This window comes from Channa argus, chromosome 2 (genome assembly GCF_033026475.1).
Source record: "Channa argus isolate prfri chromosome 2, Channa argus male v1.0, whole genome shotgun sequence".
Lineage (NCBI taxonomy): Eukaryota > Metazoa > Chordata > Actinopteri > Anabantiformes > Channidae > Channa > Channa argus.
This window is the reverse complement of record NC_090198.1, coordinates 20,462,514-20,481,297: the sequence shown is the minus strand read 5'-3', so window position 1 is coordinate 20,481,297 and position 18,784 is coordinate 20,462,514. Positions and strand designations below refer to the sequence as shown.

At 40.2% G+C, this 18,784-nt stretch overlaps 1 protein-coding gene across 4 annotated transcripts in view; it reads right to left on the bottom strand.

Annotated features, from left to right (window-relative positions):
• Window positions 1-965: 965 nt before the first annotated feature.
• The window catches only part of ankrd11 (ankyrin repeat domain 11), a 97,515-nt gene continuing 79,696 nt past the window's right edge, over window positions 966-18,784 (bottom strand). For 3 of the 4 annotated variants that reach the window (XM_067496266.1, XM_067496269.1, XM_067496268.1), the window contains 10 exons: window positions 17,891-18,064; window positions 16,204-16,404; window positions 15,963-16,105; window positions 15,618-15,765; window positions 11,030-15,482; window positions 8,265-10,923; window positions 6,453-6,551; window positions 5,950-6,093; window positions 5,538-5,630; window positions 966-5,420 (listed from right to left, as the gene is read on the bottom strand). In XM_067496266.1, coding sequence (XP_067352367.1) covers window positions 5,235-5,420; window positions 5,538-5,630; window positions 5,950-6,093; window positions 6,453-6,551; window positions 8,265-10,923; window positions 11,030-15,482; window positions 15,618-15,765; window positions 15,963-16,105; window positions 16,204-16,404; window positions 17,891-18,064 — 8,300 coding nt within the window. In that variant the 3' untranslated portion in view covers window positions 966-5,234. The remainder of the gene's footprint in view (window positions 5,421-5,537; window positions 5,631-5,949; window positions 6,094-6,452; window positions 6,552-8,264; window positions 10,924-11,029; window positions 15,483-15,617; window positions 15,766-15,962; window positions 16,106-16,203; window positions 16,405-17,890; window positions 18,065-18,784) is intronic. The other variant, XM_067496267.1, reaches the window with a different exon arrangement.

Below are 18,784 nucleotides of genomic sequence, written 5' to 3'. Positions count from 1 at the left end.
AAAAATTAAATCTATGCATGAGTAAAACATATAATTGCAGGATCTTCCAGTATTTCTCAATTTATTTAGACAAATTTATTTAGAATTAAAATTAAAATTCTGTGAAAATGGAGGGGGTTTACAAATGTAAACCACTAAGTAGACTGAATTTTGTTTCTTTAATTATTTTCATATCTAGTTCAATAATTATGTATCAATTCTAATTACATAAATACACACAGAGCCCTGAAACTTGTGTCATTAAGCATTATATAATTAAGCTCTGTAAGTACAACTGAGGAATATTGTATTTATTATCATCTGTTTGTTGCAGCTTTCAGACTGGGCATGGTAAGGTAGCATCTCAGGCTCTAGAAAGGTTTGGTACTTTCTATTTCAGCAGGTGATTTCTGTTTGTATTGTCAGATAACTGACAAAGAATAAGTGGAACCAGGAAATGTGTCACTGTGACGAATGACAGCATTTTCAGGTGATGACTCAAAATACAAACAGGTTTCTTGACTTGTGAAGTTTAGAACGAAACGCCAACTGAAGCCTTAAATAGGTTTGGTAAAACGATATAATCTGCTAGGTTCACTGCAGATGAGTAACAGAAAATAATAAAGTTCCAATTGCCACAGTCATGGCACGTAATAATGATCTGATTTTAGCCACTGAACTCATCCAAGATATAAAATGACTGTGTACCAAATCTGGAAGCCATGTCAGGAGGCAGTATTTCAAACATTTGGACTGTGAAACATTTCTGAAACACAAACCAGTGTCCTGGATCCAATAGGACCACCATAAATTTTCAGTTGGACACTAAATAGAGATAAATACCTTTTGAATACCTTTTGAAAGGTGAACCTTTTTATCATGTCAGTGAATATATATCGGATGTATTGAAAATGATCAGTGACTGCATTATGATGCATGGCACACATGGCGTGCACACACAAAACCAAGAAGCTGAGGGCAGTGGGTAATATTTCAAAATTTTATTAACGAACATAATCTCTGAGGAACAACAGCAGTTCTCGCGCTCTCTGTACATGCAACTGTAGAAAATAACAATTTAGAATTTTTACTTTGCAGTTTGTATTTTTTTCACCATCCATCCTCATTATCAATTTCTCTCATTAATTTTTTTTAATGTATTTTCTTTCTTTATTTTTTGCAGGAAATCAACAACAGCTAGAGGTGAAAGTACTGGATTTCTGTTACAGCACTGACGATAGCATCAACAACCCCCTCATATATCCCCCCCTTAGCTGCTCCAACAATATGTACACAAATAAACTACATTGTACAAATAAAAAAAAATGTTACATTGTTACATCATAATCACCTGCAGCGAGCGCACAGCTCGTTGCTGTTAGAACCCCACATTCTACGCAATTTTTCAGACTAGTACAAAGAGGAGGGTGCAAAACGTCCTGGGAGGTTTTATTTACAGAGCTATGTACAGTATGTCTCTTTCACGCATTACAAGGAGGAAAATTTACACAGCGGAGACCAACTTCAACTCAAAACATACCACAGGTGTCAGAAAAAACAAAACAAAAAGATAATAAATAGGTTATTTCTCACCATTTAAAAGAGTAGTTCTCCATGCTTTTCATTAGTTATTTTCCATTCTAAAAAAGAAACAGCTACAGTCTGGGTTTTAATTAAAATATAAACAAACAAAAAACAAAAGAAAACTTAAAAAAGGCTTGAAATCGTGATTCTACATAATGAAAAAAATATCAATTATGTATATTTATGTTCAGTAAGAAAAAACACAAATTACAAATCTAAAATAAACATGAGTGAATGTGAGAAGAGAAGAGGTAATGTGTTGCTGACTGAGGTGGGAACAGGCTAGCATCTGTATCACCGAGGGAGAGTGCTCTACTGCGCATCTGAGGGCTGACGTGTGTTTATATCTGTATTCAATTTAGCCAGAAATCATTCCTTTGTTAGCTGAATCTTCACACTAGAGAATGAATTCAGATAGATGTGTTTGGTCTATTGCTCTGTGCAGCGGGTGTACCGCATACTAGGGGAGAAATTTTTGTCAACCATCACCATTTCAAGCCTTTGTGGTTCAAATAAATGACTTATTACAGAAGTAAAAACAAAGGCAGGGCCTAAACCATTTAAAAAAGGTGACACATGAAATGGAAACACACTTGATGTCTTGTAAACAATAGTGAGAGGGTGTTGTTGATCAGGGCATAGTAACGGTATACATTCTGCTCGATAAGCAACGTGATTGACATGCCACTGTTGTTTATGCTTTATACAGAAAAAAAAACTTCTAAGATTAACACAACATTTAAAACTAGTTACTCAGGTTTAAAAAAAACAAACAAAACAAAACAAAAAAAAAAACAAACTCACAAAATGATTCTGTGAACAAAAGACACCCTTTAACCTTTCTCCCCCCAAAAATCTAAGGAACAGACAAATAAAAACCAAATCAAGACAAACAGGGGCTTAAAACCAGATTTCTTACTATTATAATCCAAATATGTGTATGTATGTATGTATACTAACCAGGATGTGTGTGTCTGTCAAAAATATCCAGGACTATACATCTAGCCACCTTGTCTGCACAGTGTAATAGCAACAACCATTGCACTTGACCAGACATACCATACACAGCTATGCTGACTGACAGTGTGTAAATACCTTAAAAGTTTCAGATAATTGCCATCAGGATACATGAGCAGCTCTGGCACACAGACAGGCAGCCTATGTGGTAGATTGGGAAAGCTTTTCAAAACTAAGACCCAGTAAAAAATAGAGAATCAGTAGAAGTCATTACAAATTAACTTATCAATGGGATTTTGAATTTAAAAACAAAAGTCAGTTTATTCGGTGTTAGGCTTTTCTTTCCCCTCCACAGTTTGTGTTAAAAGTCTGTTCACTTCAAGGTTCCTTCTAAGAGTTAAGCAGCTGTCTGCTCGGGCCTGACACAAGAAAAATTATTTTGGCAAAATGCCACCACACAACAGAGTAATTTGAGGAAGTATTAAAATCCCTGACAAAACCAGCCAAACATAGATTTGAACAGTTAAAAATTAGATGACTGATGCTAAATGTTTGCTTAGCCTATAGCAATTTCACTGACTACCAAATGGATCTAGGTGTATTGGAATTCAACTCCAGATGGGCTGTAATAAAATTTAAATATATTTAAAAACACCCATTTAAGTGAAAGGCCAAGTCTTATGCAAAGCCAACTGAAGTTCTTGTTTTCAAACACATTGAGCTACAGTGCCACCCAGTGGCTAAAGTTGGAACAGTAACGGGAAAATCAACCGTTTTCCAATCGACTAACCAAGTTTGTTTGTTGTTCCAGTTCAGCTTACTTAATGTGAAAACCTGACGGAACATGTCTTGTTGTTTTCAGATAAGGATTTTCTTTGTGATGATCAGAAATGATTTTAGTCCAGTTTTTGTAAAATAAGAGAATATTTGAAACCCCTCTAACATTAACATTATGGTTTTGCTTGTGAATGACATCTCTAACGTTCGTCCCACCCATATATATATCTGTTACTTTGCCCAACAATGAGTACATTTTTTTTCAGTGAAAAAGGCATTTTCTTGGTTTGAAACTTTTTTCAGATATAATTGTGTAGTAAAGCAATGAATAATACTCTTCTGTCTATTCTTTAAATAAATCCTCAACAACTATTCTGCTACATCTGAGGGACTATATGGTGGTTGACCTGTTGGAGGCCAGTTTCACCGAGAAGTGTTCTCTGTCAGCTATTTGTGTGTTGTGGTGACCCACGTCCAGGTGAGTCACCTTAACCTAAGCCTGGACTGAAACTAGAGATGGGATCATACAACTGTGCACTGGAATCTTTCAAATACTGACAGAATCATGTACACATTTTGGCCCATGGATATGAGGGAGAAGGGGGGGGAAAGTGCTGCCCAAAAGTGAACTGTACATAAAAAGATAATTTTTTATTTTATTTACTTTTGTTTTTTCTTTACACTTAACTGAGTGATATTACAGTACATAGGTTATTTACAACTGTGCAGCAATGTGTGGCAAAATAAATTATCTAGAAGGCAGCAAGAATACATTGGTTAACGAATATAAAAACTGTACATAATTTACGGAATACAACTTTTTTTCAGTTTTCTTTTGTTTTTTTCCATTAAACTAATATTGGCTCTGTAGTGTTTCAAGTCACTTCCTCAGAAACAATGAAATGCCCAAGTAAAGAAATAGACAAAAACAATATTTCTCTCCTGCCAATTTCTTGATAGTCTCTTAGAATCTTAACATTCGTTATGTTTGTTTCTTCTGTTTGTCCTGTGGTGTTTTTGCAGTCCATGGCGGTCTAATGTGTCGGAGCAGGCAGGATGACTGAGGAACACTCCGGACTGTCCTCAGAAGATCCATGTCTGTCCTCTTCTGCTTAGCCAGGCTGAGAGGCTGCAGGCTCAGTCACTTCCTCTCAGACACTGGGCCCTGATGTGTACACACACCTGTAATCCTCTGTTGTATTCCAACCTACTGCAGGCTTTGTTACACTACTCTTTAGCTAAACCTGGTACAGTCTGAACATTGAGGGTGTCCTCTGGGTGTCCCAAAAATCATCTGCAACTGGTTCTATTTTCGTGGTCTGTCCATCTCAGCTGTCTTGCAGTAGATACACACCAAAGATTCAAATGATGCACCATGACTCTGTAGTTTTCCTCTGGGTCAGTGCTGCACTCTGTCTAGTTTTTCTGGCCCACCAGGAGCTCTGGGCCAACAGGGAAGGCTCCTCCTTAGTCCTTCCTCAGGACAGGCAGCACATTGTTGGGAGGGCTCTTTTCTCATGCCTCCTCCCAGCGGTGGTGGGCGGGGGTCAATTTAAGCAGGGACAAAAAAAATAAAAAATGCAGAAAATATATCTCTGTCTCCCGTCTCACCATAACTGAGCACTGAGGAGTTGTGTCCCAATGTCAGAGCCTCAAAGCAAAATCTGTTTATGCTTCTCACACTCTGATCAAAAATAAGCATAAAAACTTTGAGGATGAAAGTGCAAGTTGTGTATTTTCTTTTCCCCCAGTAAAAACACATTTCCTTCTTCACGGAAGGGAATTGAGAGCAGGTTTTTCATCCTTACTCTTTTTCTATAGAATATAATTTTTCTGCTTTCAAACTTGCTAGCCCTTTCCATTCGTTCTGTTCAACGAAGTCTCTTTGAGAAGAAGTGATTCAGACCAAGTTTGCTCTATCTCTGAGCACTGGTGTGTCACGCAGGCAGCAGGACAAAGTCATCGTTAACGTCGACCATTGGCACGTAGAAGGACGGTACTTCGTTGACACATAGGGATTTGTGCCCGGCTGGGTCAAGCTCCTGGACCTTCAACTGCCACTCCATCCTTTGCACTGCATTGAGGGCTGCTGCCTCGTGTTGTTGCCGCATCAACAAACATGTCTGGGGGTGGAGAAGCCAAGCAAGCGTGAAGTTTCACACACACAGACTCTGGTACTAATGTTTTTAACCAAGGACATAACACCACATAATAAATCAATACAGAGTTCTAATATTTACCTTCATGCGGTCATATTTGTCATCCACATCCTGGATCCAGGAAATAAACTGCCGAGCATTGAAACGATCTCTCACGGATTTATTCTCATCACCCTGATAATGAGAGACAGTTAAAATGTTGATTAAGGGATTTGGTAACAAACAATTTCTCTAATAAAATAAGTTAATATTGACTTTACACTTAAGTATAGATCGATGGGACATATTATGAACACCCGTGCAATTTAATGCAATCCAATAAAGTGGCACTGGCATGAATTCTACTTTTACAAGGTTATAAGTTCTCAGTTTTTAGATTGAAACTGTGATAAGGTGATAATTCTACTATGGGTTTATTATTGAGGTCAATGTGGGTAGTAGAGTCATACTGGTGTGCATTGTAATATCCACTGTATATTTACATATTTGTTACCTGGCTCTCTGATGGCATGTTGTATACTTCAGAGTCCAAAAGCATGGTGCAGGCACTGAATGGAACAGCCTGATTGGCTATTGTCCTAGCTGCTCTGCAATGGACCCTTAAAACCTCTTGCTCACAGGAAACGATCAGCTTTTCCTGTGGATAGCGATGGAAAAGAAGAAAAATAAATATATTGGTTATAAAGTTGGACGTTAGGCTGACCACCAAGCCAAGCTACTGAGTATGTTTCACAAAACCGGCCTTCACTTCCTTAGAAACAGTTTAAATCAATTTTTGCTTATAAAGTTGGCTCAATGCAGATTTTAATTGAGTTTCTTTTTAAACAGGTTTGGATCTTGCTTCAAAGAAGTGCTCATAGCATACAATGCACGTGTGTGTGACTGTGTCGTATGTTTATAAGTAGTGATGTAGACTGAGCCAGGAATTGAGGATAGAATAAAACCAAAAAACAAAACAAAAGAAATAGGCAAAAGTCCTTCGAGTATATTCCTTACCCGTTCTATGCTATGCTGCAATCTAAGCTTCCCTCTTACGGCCTCCTGTTGTCTGAAGAGCTCCTTCAGAGGTTCAGAAAGCGATGGAGGTGGGGCAATCTAATGAGCAAACACAACATATTACAAACAGAAAATACACAAAACAGATTTTGTTTCCATTTCTCCATTAACATTTAGTATTTGTAGCTACACCCCCAATTCTAAATAAGCTGGGATGATGTGTAAAATGTAAATAAAAACAGAATGCCATAATTTGCAAATCTCAGCAACCTATATTTTATTCACAAAAGAACAAACATATTTGATCATAAACAGGTATTTTACCACTTTATAGAAAATATTAGCTCATTTGATTGCAGCAACACATCTCAAAAAGCATGGAAAAGTCATTGCTGCAAATAAAAAACACAAATGGAGGCGTATTTGACAACTAATTAGGTAAATTGGCAACAGGTCAGTAACATGACTGAGTATAAAAGCAGCATTCCAGGTAGGCAGAGCTTCTAAAATGTAAAGATGGGCAGAGGTTCACCAATCTGTGACAAACTGAATCTGAAAATATTGGAACAATTTCAGAAAAATGTTCCTAAATGTAAAATTGTGAAGATCCCACCACCTACAATATCTAATATCATCAAAAGATTCAAAGAATCATTAGGAATCTCTGTGCGCAAGGGACAAGGCCGAAGGCCAAATCTGAATGCACATGATCTTCGAACCTCAGACGGCACTGTGTTAAAAACAGGCACGATTCTCCACTGGAAATCACGACTTGGGTCAGGAACACTTCCAGAAATTACTCTCTGTGAAAACAGTTGTGTGATCCACAAAGGTAAGTTAAAGCTGTATCATGCAAAGAAAACCCATATGCGAACACGATCCAGAAACGCTGTCGTGTTTTCTGGGCCAAAGCTCATTTAAAAAGGTCTGAATCAAAAGGATAAACGGTGGTTACATTAATCTAAATTCGAAATTGTGTTTGGAAAGCATAGATGCCGTGTCCTGTGACCTAAAATGGAGACAGCTTAAACAGCTTAAAAGCCCACATCTCTGATGGTATGGGGGTTCATTACTGCCTATGGTGTGGGCAGCTCACACATCTGTAAAGACACTATCAATACTGAATAGGACATAGAGATTTAATGCTTCCATTCAGACGTCTCTTTCAGGGAAGACCTTGCATATTTTAGCAAGGCAATGCTAAATACCACATACTGTATCCATCACAACAGCATGACTTCACAGCAGAAGAGTCCTGGTGCTGAACTGGTCTGCCTGCAGTCCAGACCTTTCGCCATAGAAGACATTCTGCGCATCATAAAATGAAAAATCCGCCAACAAATGCCGAGGCATGTTTAGCAGCTAGAATCCTGCATCAGGCAAGAATGGGACAATATTTCTTTCCTAAAACTTCAGCAACTGGTCTCACTTTCCAGATGTTTACAGTCAGGTGTTAAAAGAAGAGGGGATGCTACACAATGATAAACATCACCCTGTTCTATCTTTTTTTGAGATGTGTTGCTGCCATCAAATTCAAAATAAGCTAATATTTTCAACGAAGTGGTAAAATGTCTCAGTTTCAAAATCTGATATGTTGCTTATGTTCTATTCTGATTAAAATATTGGTTGATGAGATTTGCAATTAACTGCATTGTTTTTATTTACGTTTCACATACCCTCCCAGCTATTTTGAACTCGGGTTGCAGAAAGAAAGGTGATGTATTTTTAAATGTTTTACTGCTACATTTGTTAACTTTAGGATTTCACTATTTTGGTAATATAATTAGAAAATAGGTAAAGATGAAAACTTACCACAGGGATGTGAAGCTTGCTGAGTGGCTTGCCATCCAGTAAATATGAGCCGGTGTAGGTCACGTATTCAGCGTAACACTGTGGAGCCTGCGGTGTGATGTAGCACAGAATCTTCCTCTTTTCTTCAATCTTCTTTCTGATCTGCAGGTACTCAAAGTAAGGGTTTGAGCGATCACTGTGGTAGGGCTCAATATCATCCAGCTTGATGGCATTGACCACTACAGCCAAAGTCTGTTGAATCATTTCCCTGGTCTGCTGCATGGCTGTGTTTACCAGCTGGACTTGGACCTGCTGCCCAGCAGAACGTGGAAATTTCCTCTTGCGTGGGTGCTGGGTCTGAGATTCCTCTTCGTCCACTGGGCCAGGACGACCTTTCGTTGTTCTACTGAGAACCACAGACGCAGAAGTTGTCACAGAAGACGATACAGACACTGCCGGGGTTGAATTTGATGCAGCAGAGGAGATACTGACCCCAGATTCTTTGTCTTTTTTCAAATTTGAAAAGGAAGAGGCTGAAGTGGGTGTTGGGGTTCTAGTAGGAATGGGGTTATTGCTCACTGCTGAACTGGTTGTTACAGGAGTGGCAGTGGCAGATGAGGTTATTATGCTGGAGGTAGGAGGGACAGCAGCAGCAGCAGCAGAGAGGTTATTCTTGGCGCGATTACGGGTCACCCTTTGAGGGATTTCATCCACCTTCTTGGGGGTTTCTACAGTTGTGGACACAGTGGTCAGCTTGGATGGGGTCTCCTGAGGGTCTGGTAGTTCCGCTGTGCTGGAGAGGGTGACTGGCATTGGGAGCTGAGGAAGAGGACTGGATGACATGGATTCTGTTACAGGCTCAGACATCTCCTCCTGGCTCACCTCTGACTTGACTGCTGAAACTGAATCCAGGGATAACGGCAAAGACTCAGTAACGGAGTGGATCGTTATATGATGTTGATGACCAACATCTGATTTCACAGGTGAATACATCATGTTAGGTTCCGACTCCTCAGGTCCAACATAAGGTCCTTTTCCTTCTAAAATGTTGCCTTGTTGGGTAAGAGACAGAGAGCTGCTCACTGGGACACTTTGAGGCTCAGGGTCCAACTCTTGCTGGAAGTTGGCCTGTGGTGAGGGTACAACAAAGTCTTGTCCAGTAGGTTCTTCTAAACCTAGGTCACCAGCAGGGCATGAAGTCTTACTTAGAGTAGATAGGTCCACCTCCATTATGTCCGGGTCATCTCTCTCTGAAATAGTATGTCTGATGTTTGTTTGCACAGTTTTGTTGTAGTCAGCTAGTTCAGGATCTCGAGACTCAGCTTCTTCAGACTTGTCTGGTAGTGGCAGGTCAGGCAAGGAGAACAGTCCCAGGTCATCAGCATCAGCTGAAAAAGGGTCTGGCCAGGGCACCACAGGCTCAGGCCCCACAGATGGAGCCATGTGACCATCGGTGTTACCACTAAAGTTGTGTGTGCTCTGTCTACTGTCTGATTCTACACATGATGACTCTGTTTCCATCTGGTGACTATCCTCTATGCTAGGCTTGTTGCAGTCTTGGAAGAAAGACTCCAGCCTACTGGAGGATGATGAGACGTTTAAATAGTTGGGTTCCCCATCCACTATAGGATCAGGCTGATCTGGAGAGGGGATGTCAGCCACAGCTTTTTTCTGCTCAGTGAAATCTTCTGGGTCTTCTTTGTGCCACCTATTCCAGGTAGCATAAGGAGGAGTAATAGAGGGGTGTCCTGACAAGTGCTGCATGTCACTATCTGAATGAGAGTATAGACTGGTTATTTTGGAGACAGCAGTCTCTATCTCTCCATACGTCCTGTGGGGAGATTTGAGGTCCATATCAGTGTTCCAACCCATGCCGTGATCAACACAGTTCTCTCCATGATTGGGTGCAGAGTCTGTGGGGGAGAGCTGGTGGACCTCTGGATCCTGGTGTTCTGGAGACTCTGGCCAGCTCTTCCTAAGCGGGTCCTCAACTTGAGGGGAGAAAGAACATGGCTCCCTTGTTTGCTCCGGCTCCTCCACTGCACAGTGGTCTTCATCGGCTCTCTCACCCATTTCACCTTGTTCCTCTTCATCCTCCTCTTCATCATCTTCATCTTCTTGTTCCTGTTCTGTGACAGAGGGAAGATCTGAGAGGACCAAGTTAGGCTCACTGTGTAGAGGCTCAGAGATATCATCAATATCCAGGGGTGGCAAAGCAGCAGGGGCCGGGGTTGGTGGCGTGGCAATGTCGAAGCAGGGTTCCTGGGGGTCTGGCCTGTGAACTGGTGTTGAAGGTTTGGGTAAGAAACTGTATACACTTTCAGGAAGGTGTTCATTAGTCTCTGTGCCACCAAGACTTGGTGCTGCCACATCTGGTGTTGGATGGACTATCTCACACCGAGGGGACATTCTCATTGGAGAGAAATAGGGAGATGACAGGCACTCCACCCTATTTACAGCTGCTGATTTGTCCTCTAAAATTTGTGAGGAAGATGATGGATCAATGTCAGCTGCTGATTCGGTCTGCTGTCGAAGGAACTTGTCAGCTTCAGCCTTGAACTCATCATCAAGAGGCTTGCGAACTTCTGAGGATGCGGAACGGCTGACAAGTGGCAGCTGGAGGTTCTTCGCAGGAGTAGGACAGGTGCCTTCCTGGAAACCCTGGGAGTTAGAGTACCTGCTGGGTTGGCAACAGAAAGAACGGGTTAGAAAATGTCACATTCAACCAAAATACTTAAATAACGCTGAAAATAATAATCTCAAAGTATGAATACACAATTAAATACCTTTCAAAGAAAGATGGGGAGCAAGCATTCATGGACATAGTCATAGCTGATGAGTTCTGGCAGTCCAACCCATCCAGCATAATATCAGGATAATCCTCTGCACTACAAGAGGGTGTTCGTGGAGTCTGCATTACTTCTTCAAAGCTAGGACAGGAGATAACAGATGTTGGTGTGGGGACACCAGTTGGCCTGTTGTGATCTGGCCTGGGAGAAGCAGAGAGGTTCTCCTTCATTTGGTGGCCAGCCAGCCAGTCCTTTGAGTTTTGACTGTCTGAAGGTTGGAACTTCCTCCCTGGGGACATAATTTGGGTGGGGAGACCAACATCCTTCAACTTCTTCTCCTTAAGACCTGACTCCACACTGTTGGATTTCTTTGATGACAGCTCACTGCGATTTTTCCGCACTTCCTCTGTGGACTTGGCTTTGTCCTTGAATTTGGGGTCCCCTGACTTAGGTCTGAGCTTCTCCATCTGCTTCATCTTTTCTTTGCGCTTCTTAGTACGCTCTTCGAACTCCTGATCTTTTTGACTTAACATCTGACCAAAACTTGTCATCTGATAATCACCATCCACCAAGAGTTTTTCACGGGGACGAATATCTTTACGTATCGTGTCTTTGGACTGAGACAGCTTTTCATTTTCATCCTTAGTCTTAGATTTACTGTGGTCCATTTTGTTGTCTTTGTCAAATGTATCGCGATTTCTGTCCTTTTTCACATCAAATTTAGGACTTTCTTCTTTTGACCTGTCTTTCAGAATGGTGACCTGTGGGCTGTCTTTCAACCCTGACTTCACATCCTCTTTGGAGTGTTTAAATGACCCAAAGCCATCAATATACTTAGTCTTCTCATCCTTCAGTTTGTCCTTATGTTTCTCCTTTTTCTTTTTGTCCTTCGTCCTGTCACTGATGACGCCAGTTGCTTTGTCTTTGTCCTTTTTGGACATCTCTTTTTCAAATTCCAACGTTTTCTCAAAGTCATCTTCCCCATCTCCCTTACCTCCGTATGGGAATGTGTAAGGGTCTGCCTCCAGTGGCATCGACTCTTTCTCAAAAGGAAGGCTCTCTCTGCGACTATAGGACTCTCTGATCTCCTCCGTCTTGTCACGCTTGTCTCCTTTGTCCTTCTTGACCTTTTCTTTCTCCTTGTCATGGCTTTTCTTGGATGAGGATGAAGAGGAATGTCGATGTCTTTCTTTCTCTCTGAGTTTGTCCTGGGCGGTAGATATAGACAGAGTCTCTCTCCTGTCCTCAGTCACATCAGTCAGATTGATGGAGTCATAGTAACTAGTGAGGACAGGCTCATGACCTCTATCGGTGAAACTATCTGATGAGATTTCACTGTTCTTGTCATTGGAATCATCCTTATAGTCATTCATAGCTTCCTCTTCCAATTTTTCTAAAAGGGACTTTTCATTCTCGCCGCTACCCTTTGAAGGTTTCCTTTCCTTAGAATGATCCAGCTTGTCTTTATATTTGCTCTTAGTCTTTTCCTCACTGTTGTCCCTTTTGTCTATTATCTTCTGCTTATTTTTCTTGTCTTGGTTTAAGTCCACTGACATCCTGTCCTTTCTTTCTTTGTGTTTCAATTCTACAGAATCTTTCTTGTCTTTATTGTGTTTTTCTAGTGAGCCTTTCCTCTCTTTACCTGTGTCAAATGTGGCCTTTTCTTTCTTCTTTTCTTTGTGTTCTTTGTCTTTCGTCTTTTCTGTATTATGTTTAGACTCTGCTGAAGATTTTCTATTTTTTTCTGGAAGGAAATGATCCAGCTCGTCCTGGTCAGGTGTTGAGTCTTTCCTGAGGGTTTCAGACATGAGTACACCACCACTATAGCTGTCCTCATCATCATCACTTTCATCAGTAAAAATGTCAGCTATCTTGTACCATGTTTTCTCACGAATTTTCTCTGGTTTTCTTTCCTCTTTCTTAAGGTCCAAAAAATCTTTCTCTCTTTCAGCATGTTTGTCTTGAGAGGCCTTTTCTTTCTTGTCCTTGCTCTGTTCAGAGGACATCTTTCGATCTTTGTCTTTGCCATGAGACTCTTTGTGTTTGTCTTTGGCTCCCTCCTTCTTGTCTTTGGTGCCCCGGTCTATATCTTTGTCCTTACCAGTTTTTTCTGTAGAACTTTTCTCACTTTTGTCTTTTTCCTGATCAGCTCCTCTGTCTTTTGTTTTATCTTTGTGCTTGTCAGCTTTTGTCTTTTCTCGCTTTTCTAATCCCTCACTCTTCTTCTCTTTCTCCTTTCCAGAGTGGTTTCTTTCTCTGATATCACACAATTTACTGGCATCACTGTCTTTGAAGAAAGCATCATTTCCATATTCATCTCTTGTAGATTCTTGCTTAATTTTTATGTCTTTTCTTTCTTTCATGAACTCATATGATTCTTTCCGGTCTCGACTGTTGTCAAGAGAATCCTTATCTTTTTTGTCTTTTACTGTGTCTGTGGACTCCTTCCGCTTCTTGTCTTTTTCAACTGAGTGGCTGGAATTTAATTTCTGTTTCTCCGACCAGTCTTTCTTCTTTTCATTTGACTTTTCTGATGAGTCTTTTTCTTTCTTCTTAGAAGTGACTTCTTTATCTGATCTTTTCTCATTGTGATCAGATTTCTTGTCCTTGACTTTATTTTCTTTCCTCAATGTCTCTTCCTTTACAGTCTCAACAATTAATTTAACAGAATTATTGGCTTTGTATTCCTTGAAGTCTTTGACGGGAGCATCCCAGCTGTCATCTCCATAAAGGGAAGAATCAGAGGACATTTCAGAGCCCCATCTGTCATGATGGTCATCTGAGGCACTGAGCTTTGTGTCTTCCATGTTGAGAAAACGGTTGTTAACATCATAGCCTTCATAGTCAGTGTCTTCTTTCTGTGCTTTGTCTTTTTTGCATTTCTCTTTGTCCTCCTTGGTGTTTTTCTCCTTGTCCACTTTAAGATGTTTTTCCTCTTTCTGCTCACTTTTCCTGTCTGCCTTTGAGGAAGACTTCTCCTTTGACTTTTTCTTTTTCTCATCTTTGTGAGCCTTGGTTTTGTCTTCCTTAGGCTTCTCTTTCTCTTTGACATTTCTATCCTTGTCGGATTTTATAGGCTTTTCCCTCTCGTCCTTGTTTGTCTTGTCCTTGGTGGAGTCCTTTGTTTTCCTGTTTTTCTCCTCTTTGCCTGCTCTATGTAGGTCTTTGCCCGATGACCATTCTTTATCTTCAGACTTGCTCTTTGAAAGTCTATCCTCCTTTTTTGAATGGTCTTTTTCATGTTTGGATAACTTGACCTTACTCTCACCTGGCAATTCTGACTCAACAATTAAGGACTTCTGCCTTGAATCATCAAAATCAAAAGAATAGCTCTTGACAAATTTCTCATTCATATCTTGATTAAGGACAAGACTAGGAGCTTTGTCTTTTTCCTTATTTTTGTGCTTGTGTTTTACTTTATGCTTTTTCAGCACTTTGCCATCTACATCTGTTTTGGAGACTGCACTGTCTGCATTGATTTTATAGAGCTCAGAATTTTTCTTGTCTACCGTGTTACTGTGCATATTGTTATTCTTCTTTTTGTTATCCTGTGCTTTCCTTTTAACTTGTTTTACAGACTCTACACTGGAATCAGCAGACGAATAATCAGACTCACTGGACAGTCTTGTTCTGACTGAATCTGAGAGAGAACTGACGTCTGACCATGTAGGAGATGACACAGTCTTCCATCCATCTGTCCTCCACTGTTTTGGATGCTGTTCTGCTAATGATGGTGCTTGTTTCTGAGAGTTCAAGTTTCCATGGGAGGAGGAAGATGATGCATTAAAGCCAGGGGATTCTTTCAGGCTTGATGTGGAAGAGTCTTTTATGCTATTTGAGCCCTTATCGTCCTCACTCTCCATATCTCCACAGTCAGAGTCAGATGTACAGAATTTGTCATTGACTTTACCAAACCTGACTTCTTTACTGACATTATTTTTACACTCCTTCTTCCGCTTCTTTTTAACTTTATTCTTGTCTTTCTGTTGTTTAGAGCTCATACTGCCAGAGTCTCTTGTCTTGCTATTTGTTTGCTGGGCTTGTTGCCGTGGTGTAGGCGTTGGCGTGAAACACAATGTCCTATCATCCTCATCTGAACTGTTACTGTCAGAGATGATCCGCCTGATGGTTTTCTTTGGTGTGAGTGAGTTGCTTTTGGAATAGGTTTTAACCTCCATCTTGGGTATGGAGATGAAGCTGTTGGCTTTGCTGATCGAGTCCTTACGGAAGTCTTTTTTCAAGAGGTGTTTATCGTCCACAGGAGGCACACGTTCCTCCTCATCATCCTCATCAAATTCGTATTCATCTTTGATGGGTGTGACAGCAGATTTTGGAGGGTCTACAGTTTTCCCTTTCAACTTAAGGCCCTTCTCAAACTCTGAGTCTGTGTTATTGCCATCGACAGAGCTGGATGGAGCAAACGAAGGGGCATCTTCCTCCTCTGAAGATTCTGTAGCAGAAAAAGGAAAAAAAAAAAAAAAAATCACTAAAAAGATATTTTAACAGTTTAAGCTCTATCCACACTATTATTTTTTTTTACCTGTAGTCATGCAATCACAGAAATCAAAGATTTAATATTACATACCTGATGAACTTTCTTCACTAGAAGTGTAAGTGCCTTTCCCCAATAATAGATTCAGCATTGTTGGAGAGTTTGCGACCTTCAATGGGGTTTCACCTCTCCTGTTGCTTTGACGGGGATCCCCACCATACCGTAAAAGTAGCTTAACCACCTGAAATGAAATTTAAAGTTAGTAACATGAAAAGGTTTGCCAAACTGCCAAAAATTTGCAAAACTATCTCTGACAGCAATAGCTTTTGTGTGTCTCACCTCACAATAAGTAGTTCTATTGTTCTGCCTCCTAAATTTGGAAAGGCTGTTTGGTACTGAATGTATTCAGATATAAGATATCTTTATTAGATATGCTACCTTGAAATGTCCATTATTAGATGCATCATGTAGAGGTGTGTCATCATCCAGACCCTTGGTGTTGACCTCTGCTCCGGCTGCCAGCAGCTGCTTGGCCACATCATAATAACCCCTGTTGCACGCTTCATGTAATGCAGTCCAGCCTAAACATAAGAAGAGTAACTGTGCAAAAGGTGTCCATAATACATGATTGAATATACATGCAAAAAGTAAATGCCAATCAATAAAAAGAGCCACCCACCTGCAAAGTCCTTTACATTCACATCAGCTCCTTCATTAATGAGCTCTTTGATGCGTCGTACCTCTCCGCGAATTGCTGCTCTGTGCAGCCGAGTCTCCCCTCGCTCATTCCGTTTATTCACTTTGTCTTTGGTTTTAGATGCAGAATTTGGCGTTCCCTTCTGACCCAGACTGGACTGTGACTGATGCTTTGGTGTTGTGTCTGTAAGGAGGAGATGGACAACGCATGTCAAGAACAGAAAACCTTTGCCAATCTTCCCAAGTCCAATCTTTAACAATGTTGTTTTAACTTTAGTATTGTCTACTACTCCATGAATAACAATTTGTTTGAACTGCTTACAGTCAGAAGGGGGCAATCTTACTCCAACAAGCTACAGCAGAGTGGTTGGACCTTTTTCACTTGAGCTCATTTCATCACATTTACAAGATTAAACCCAAGCCTTAATCACATTTACATTATTGAGTTTGCACAGCTATTGTCCCAAATGATATTTGAAAGACACTCACTTAATCTATGTCCATGCCTGCAGGCATGCAACAGAGGAATTAACATATAAATAAAACCTATGCTTTGGTCTTCACCAACCTAATTTTATCTTAAATGTCAACAGTAAAATAAAAAAATACAATGTTGCTATTTACAGTATGTAACGTATTTAAAGGCAAATGGCTTGTTTACCACTTGAGAGGTTGGAATGAATCAGTACATTTAATAAATCATTTAACACTAAAACAAATATCTGATAACAAGTCTGCCTTTTGCACTTGACAAACAACCATCTTCACTAAAGAGCTGAGGGTTCACGATACAATGTTATGATAATGTATATTAAAGTTGCAACTCTTAAGCAATAAAAATCAATAATTGGATAATTATAACAACTAATTAAATAAAAATGGTTAATCACTAGTAAAAAATGTTTCTTACAAGATTTGGTATACTGGAAATTTAAATAACAGATTAACTTAACACCAACTGAAATACATTATGAGACAAGATTCAAAGTATGAAAAAAACAAAACAAAATTTTGCACAAATTGCAGACTTAATTGTAAAACATATTAGACTAAAGAGAGCTGTGTTTCCTGTAGTGCAGCAAATAACAAGTATTATTATTATTATTTATTTATTTTTTAAGTGTCTCTACAACTTTCATAGAAGATACACATCTGATCATATCTACATGTGTTGTCCAGTGTTACAGTGTTACAACTTAAGCTAGTCAAATTAGTGGAAACACCTGCATATCTCACACCGATGTCCCAGGAATGTAAAAATACTGCTTCACAACTCAATCAATTCAAGAAATCTTGCATCTGTACTTTAAGACATTTTTTTAAATGTGTACAGCTCATCCCTTTGGTGTTGACTGTGTTAAAACACAGCTTGTTCTAAATGTTAGCATAGAATCTGCAGCGTTGCTCTTAGAGGTCAGATGCTGAGTTAAATGTCTACATTTTCAAAGCAGCTCTGCTGTCTATTGACGGTATTTTTTCAATTAATGGCTAGTTAGTGACATCACTAACCTGGGTTAGCTTGTATAACCAGAAAATAAAAACAATCTCTTCAAGACCAACTTCATTGCTTCCCCCCACCCATTTACTACATATAAAGCTTTCTCTCCCATCTCTCTTTCCTTGCCCACCTCCCATTCAGAGAAGACGTGGCCTCCATGATAAGCACGCACCTGGACTGTTGACGGACTCCTCAGCTGTCATTTGCATGAGCAAGGCCACCTGCTGCCGCTCAGAGAGGGGGTACCCGGCCCGGATCCCTGGCATCCCCATTCCAAACGGCAAGCCCGCCTTCCGGGTGTTAGTAGGCTCCTTTTTAATCCGCTTCCGCTCTGGACCTGGTTTCTCTGTAACAAAAGTGAGAGGAATTGAGAAATTCACAGTTAATTTAATGTGCTGCATAGACACAACCACATGTTCACACAGACACACAAACAAATTTAATTTACTGAACCTCATGGAAGGCAACAGTAAAAGGTGTGTTAATAGTGCTATACCAATAAAACGCATCAGGATTATTGTGAAAATATCCATTGATTAAATTCATTGTTTCAATGTTTCTGCTGTCTGTAATTACTAAAAAAGGCTTGTTATTTAAACTTCAAAAGAACTTTACTTATTTTTCACATAAACACTGGAACTGGAATGAAATTTTCATTCCAGTTCAAACTCAGTCTAAAGTTGTTGCTTTGAAGGAACCATAAACTGGTTCTTAAACTACCATTCTCATTATTCCACATACTTTGCCCTCTTGTAGAACAATAAAACAAGGTATAATTGTTGACATACTACATAGTATTTGGTGGAAGCAGTGGGTGACTTTGCATTAGCCAGCTGCCCCTGACAAAGGAGGGGCCAACAGTGTTTGTCTCCGTCTCCAATCAGATTGAATCAAGGAGAGAGAGAAGAGGGTGTGTCTTGGCACAACCACAGTTATTATGAAATAGTTGGTGTACATTTCAATTCAACATTGCCTTGCCAAGGTCACCGCATGCCTGCCTGCCGGGCTGACTGGAGACACGGTGCTACTGGACAAAAGCAGCTGCTCCGCAAAGACACACCCAGCA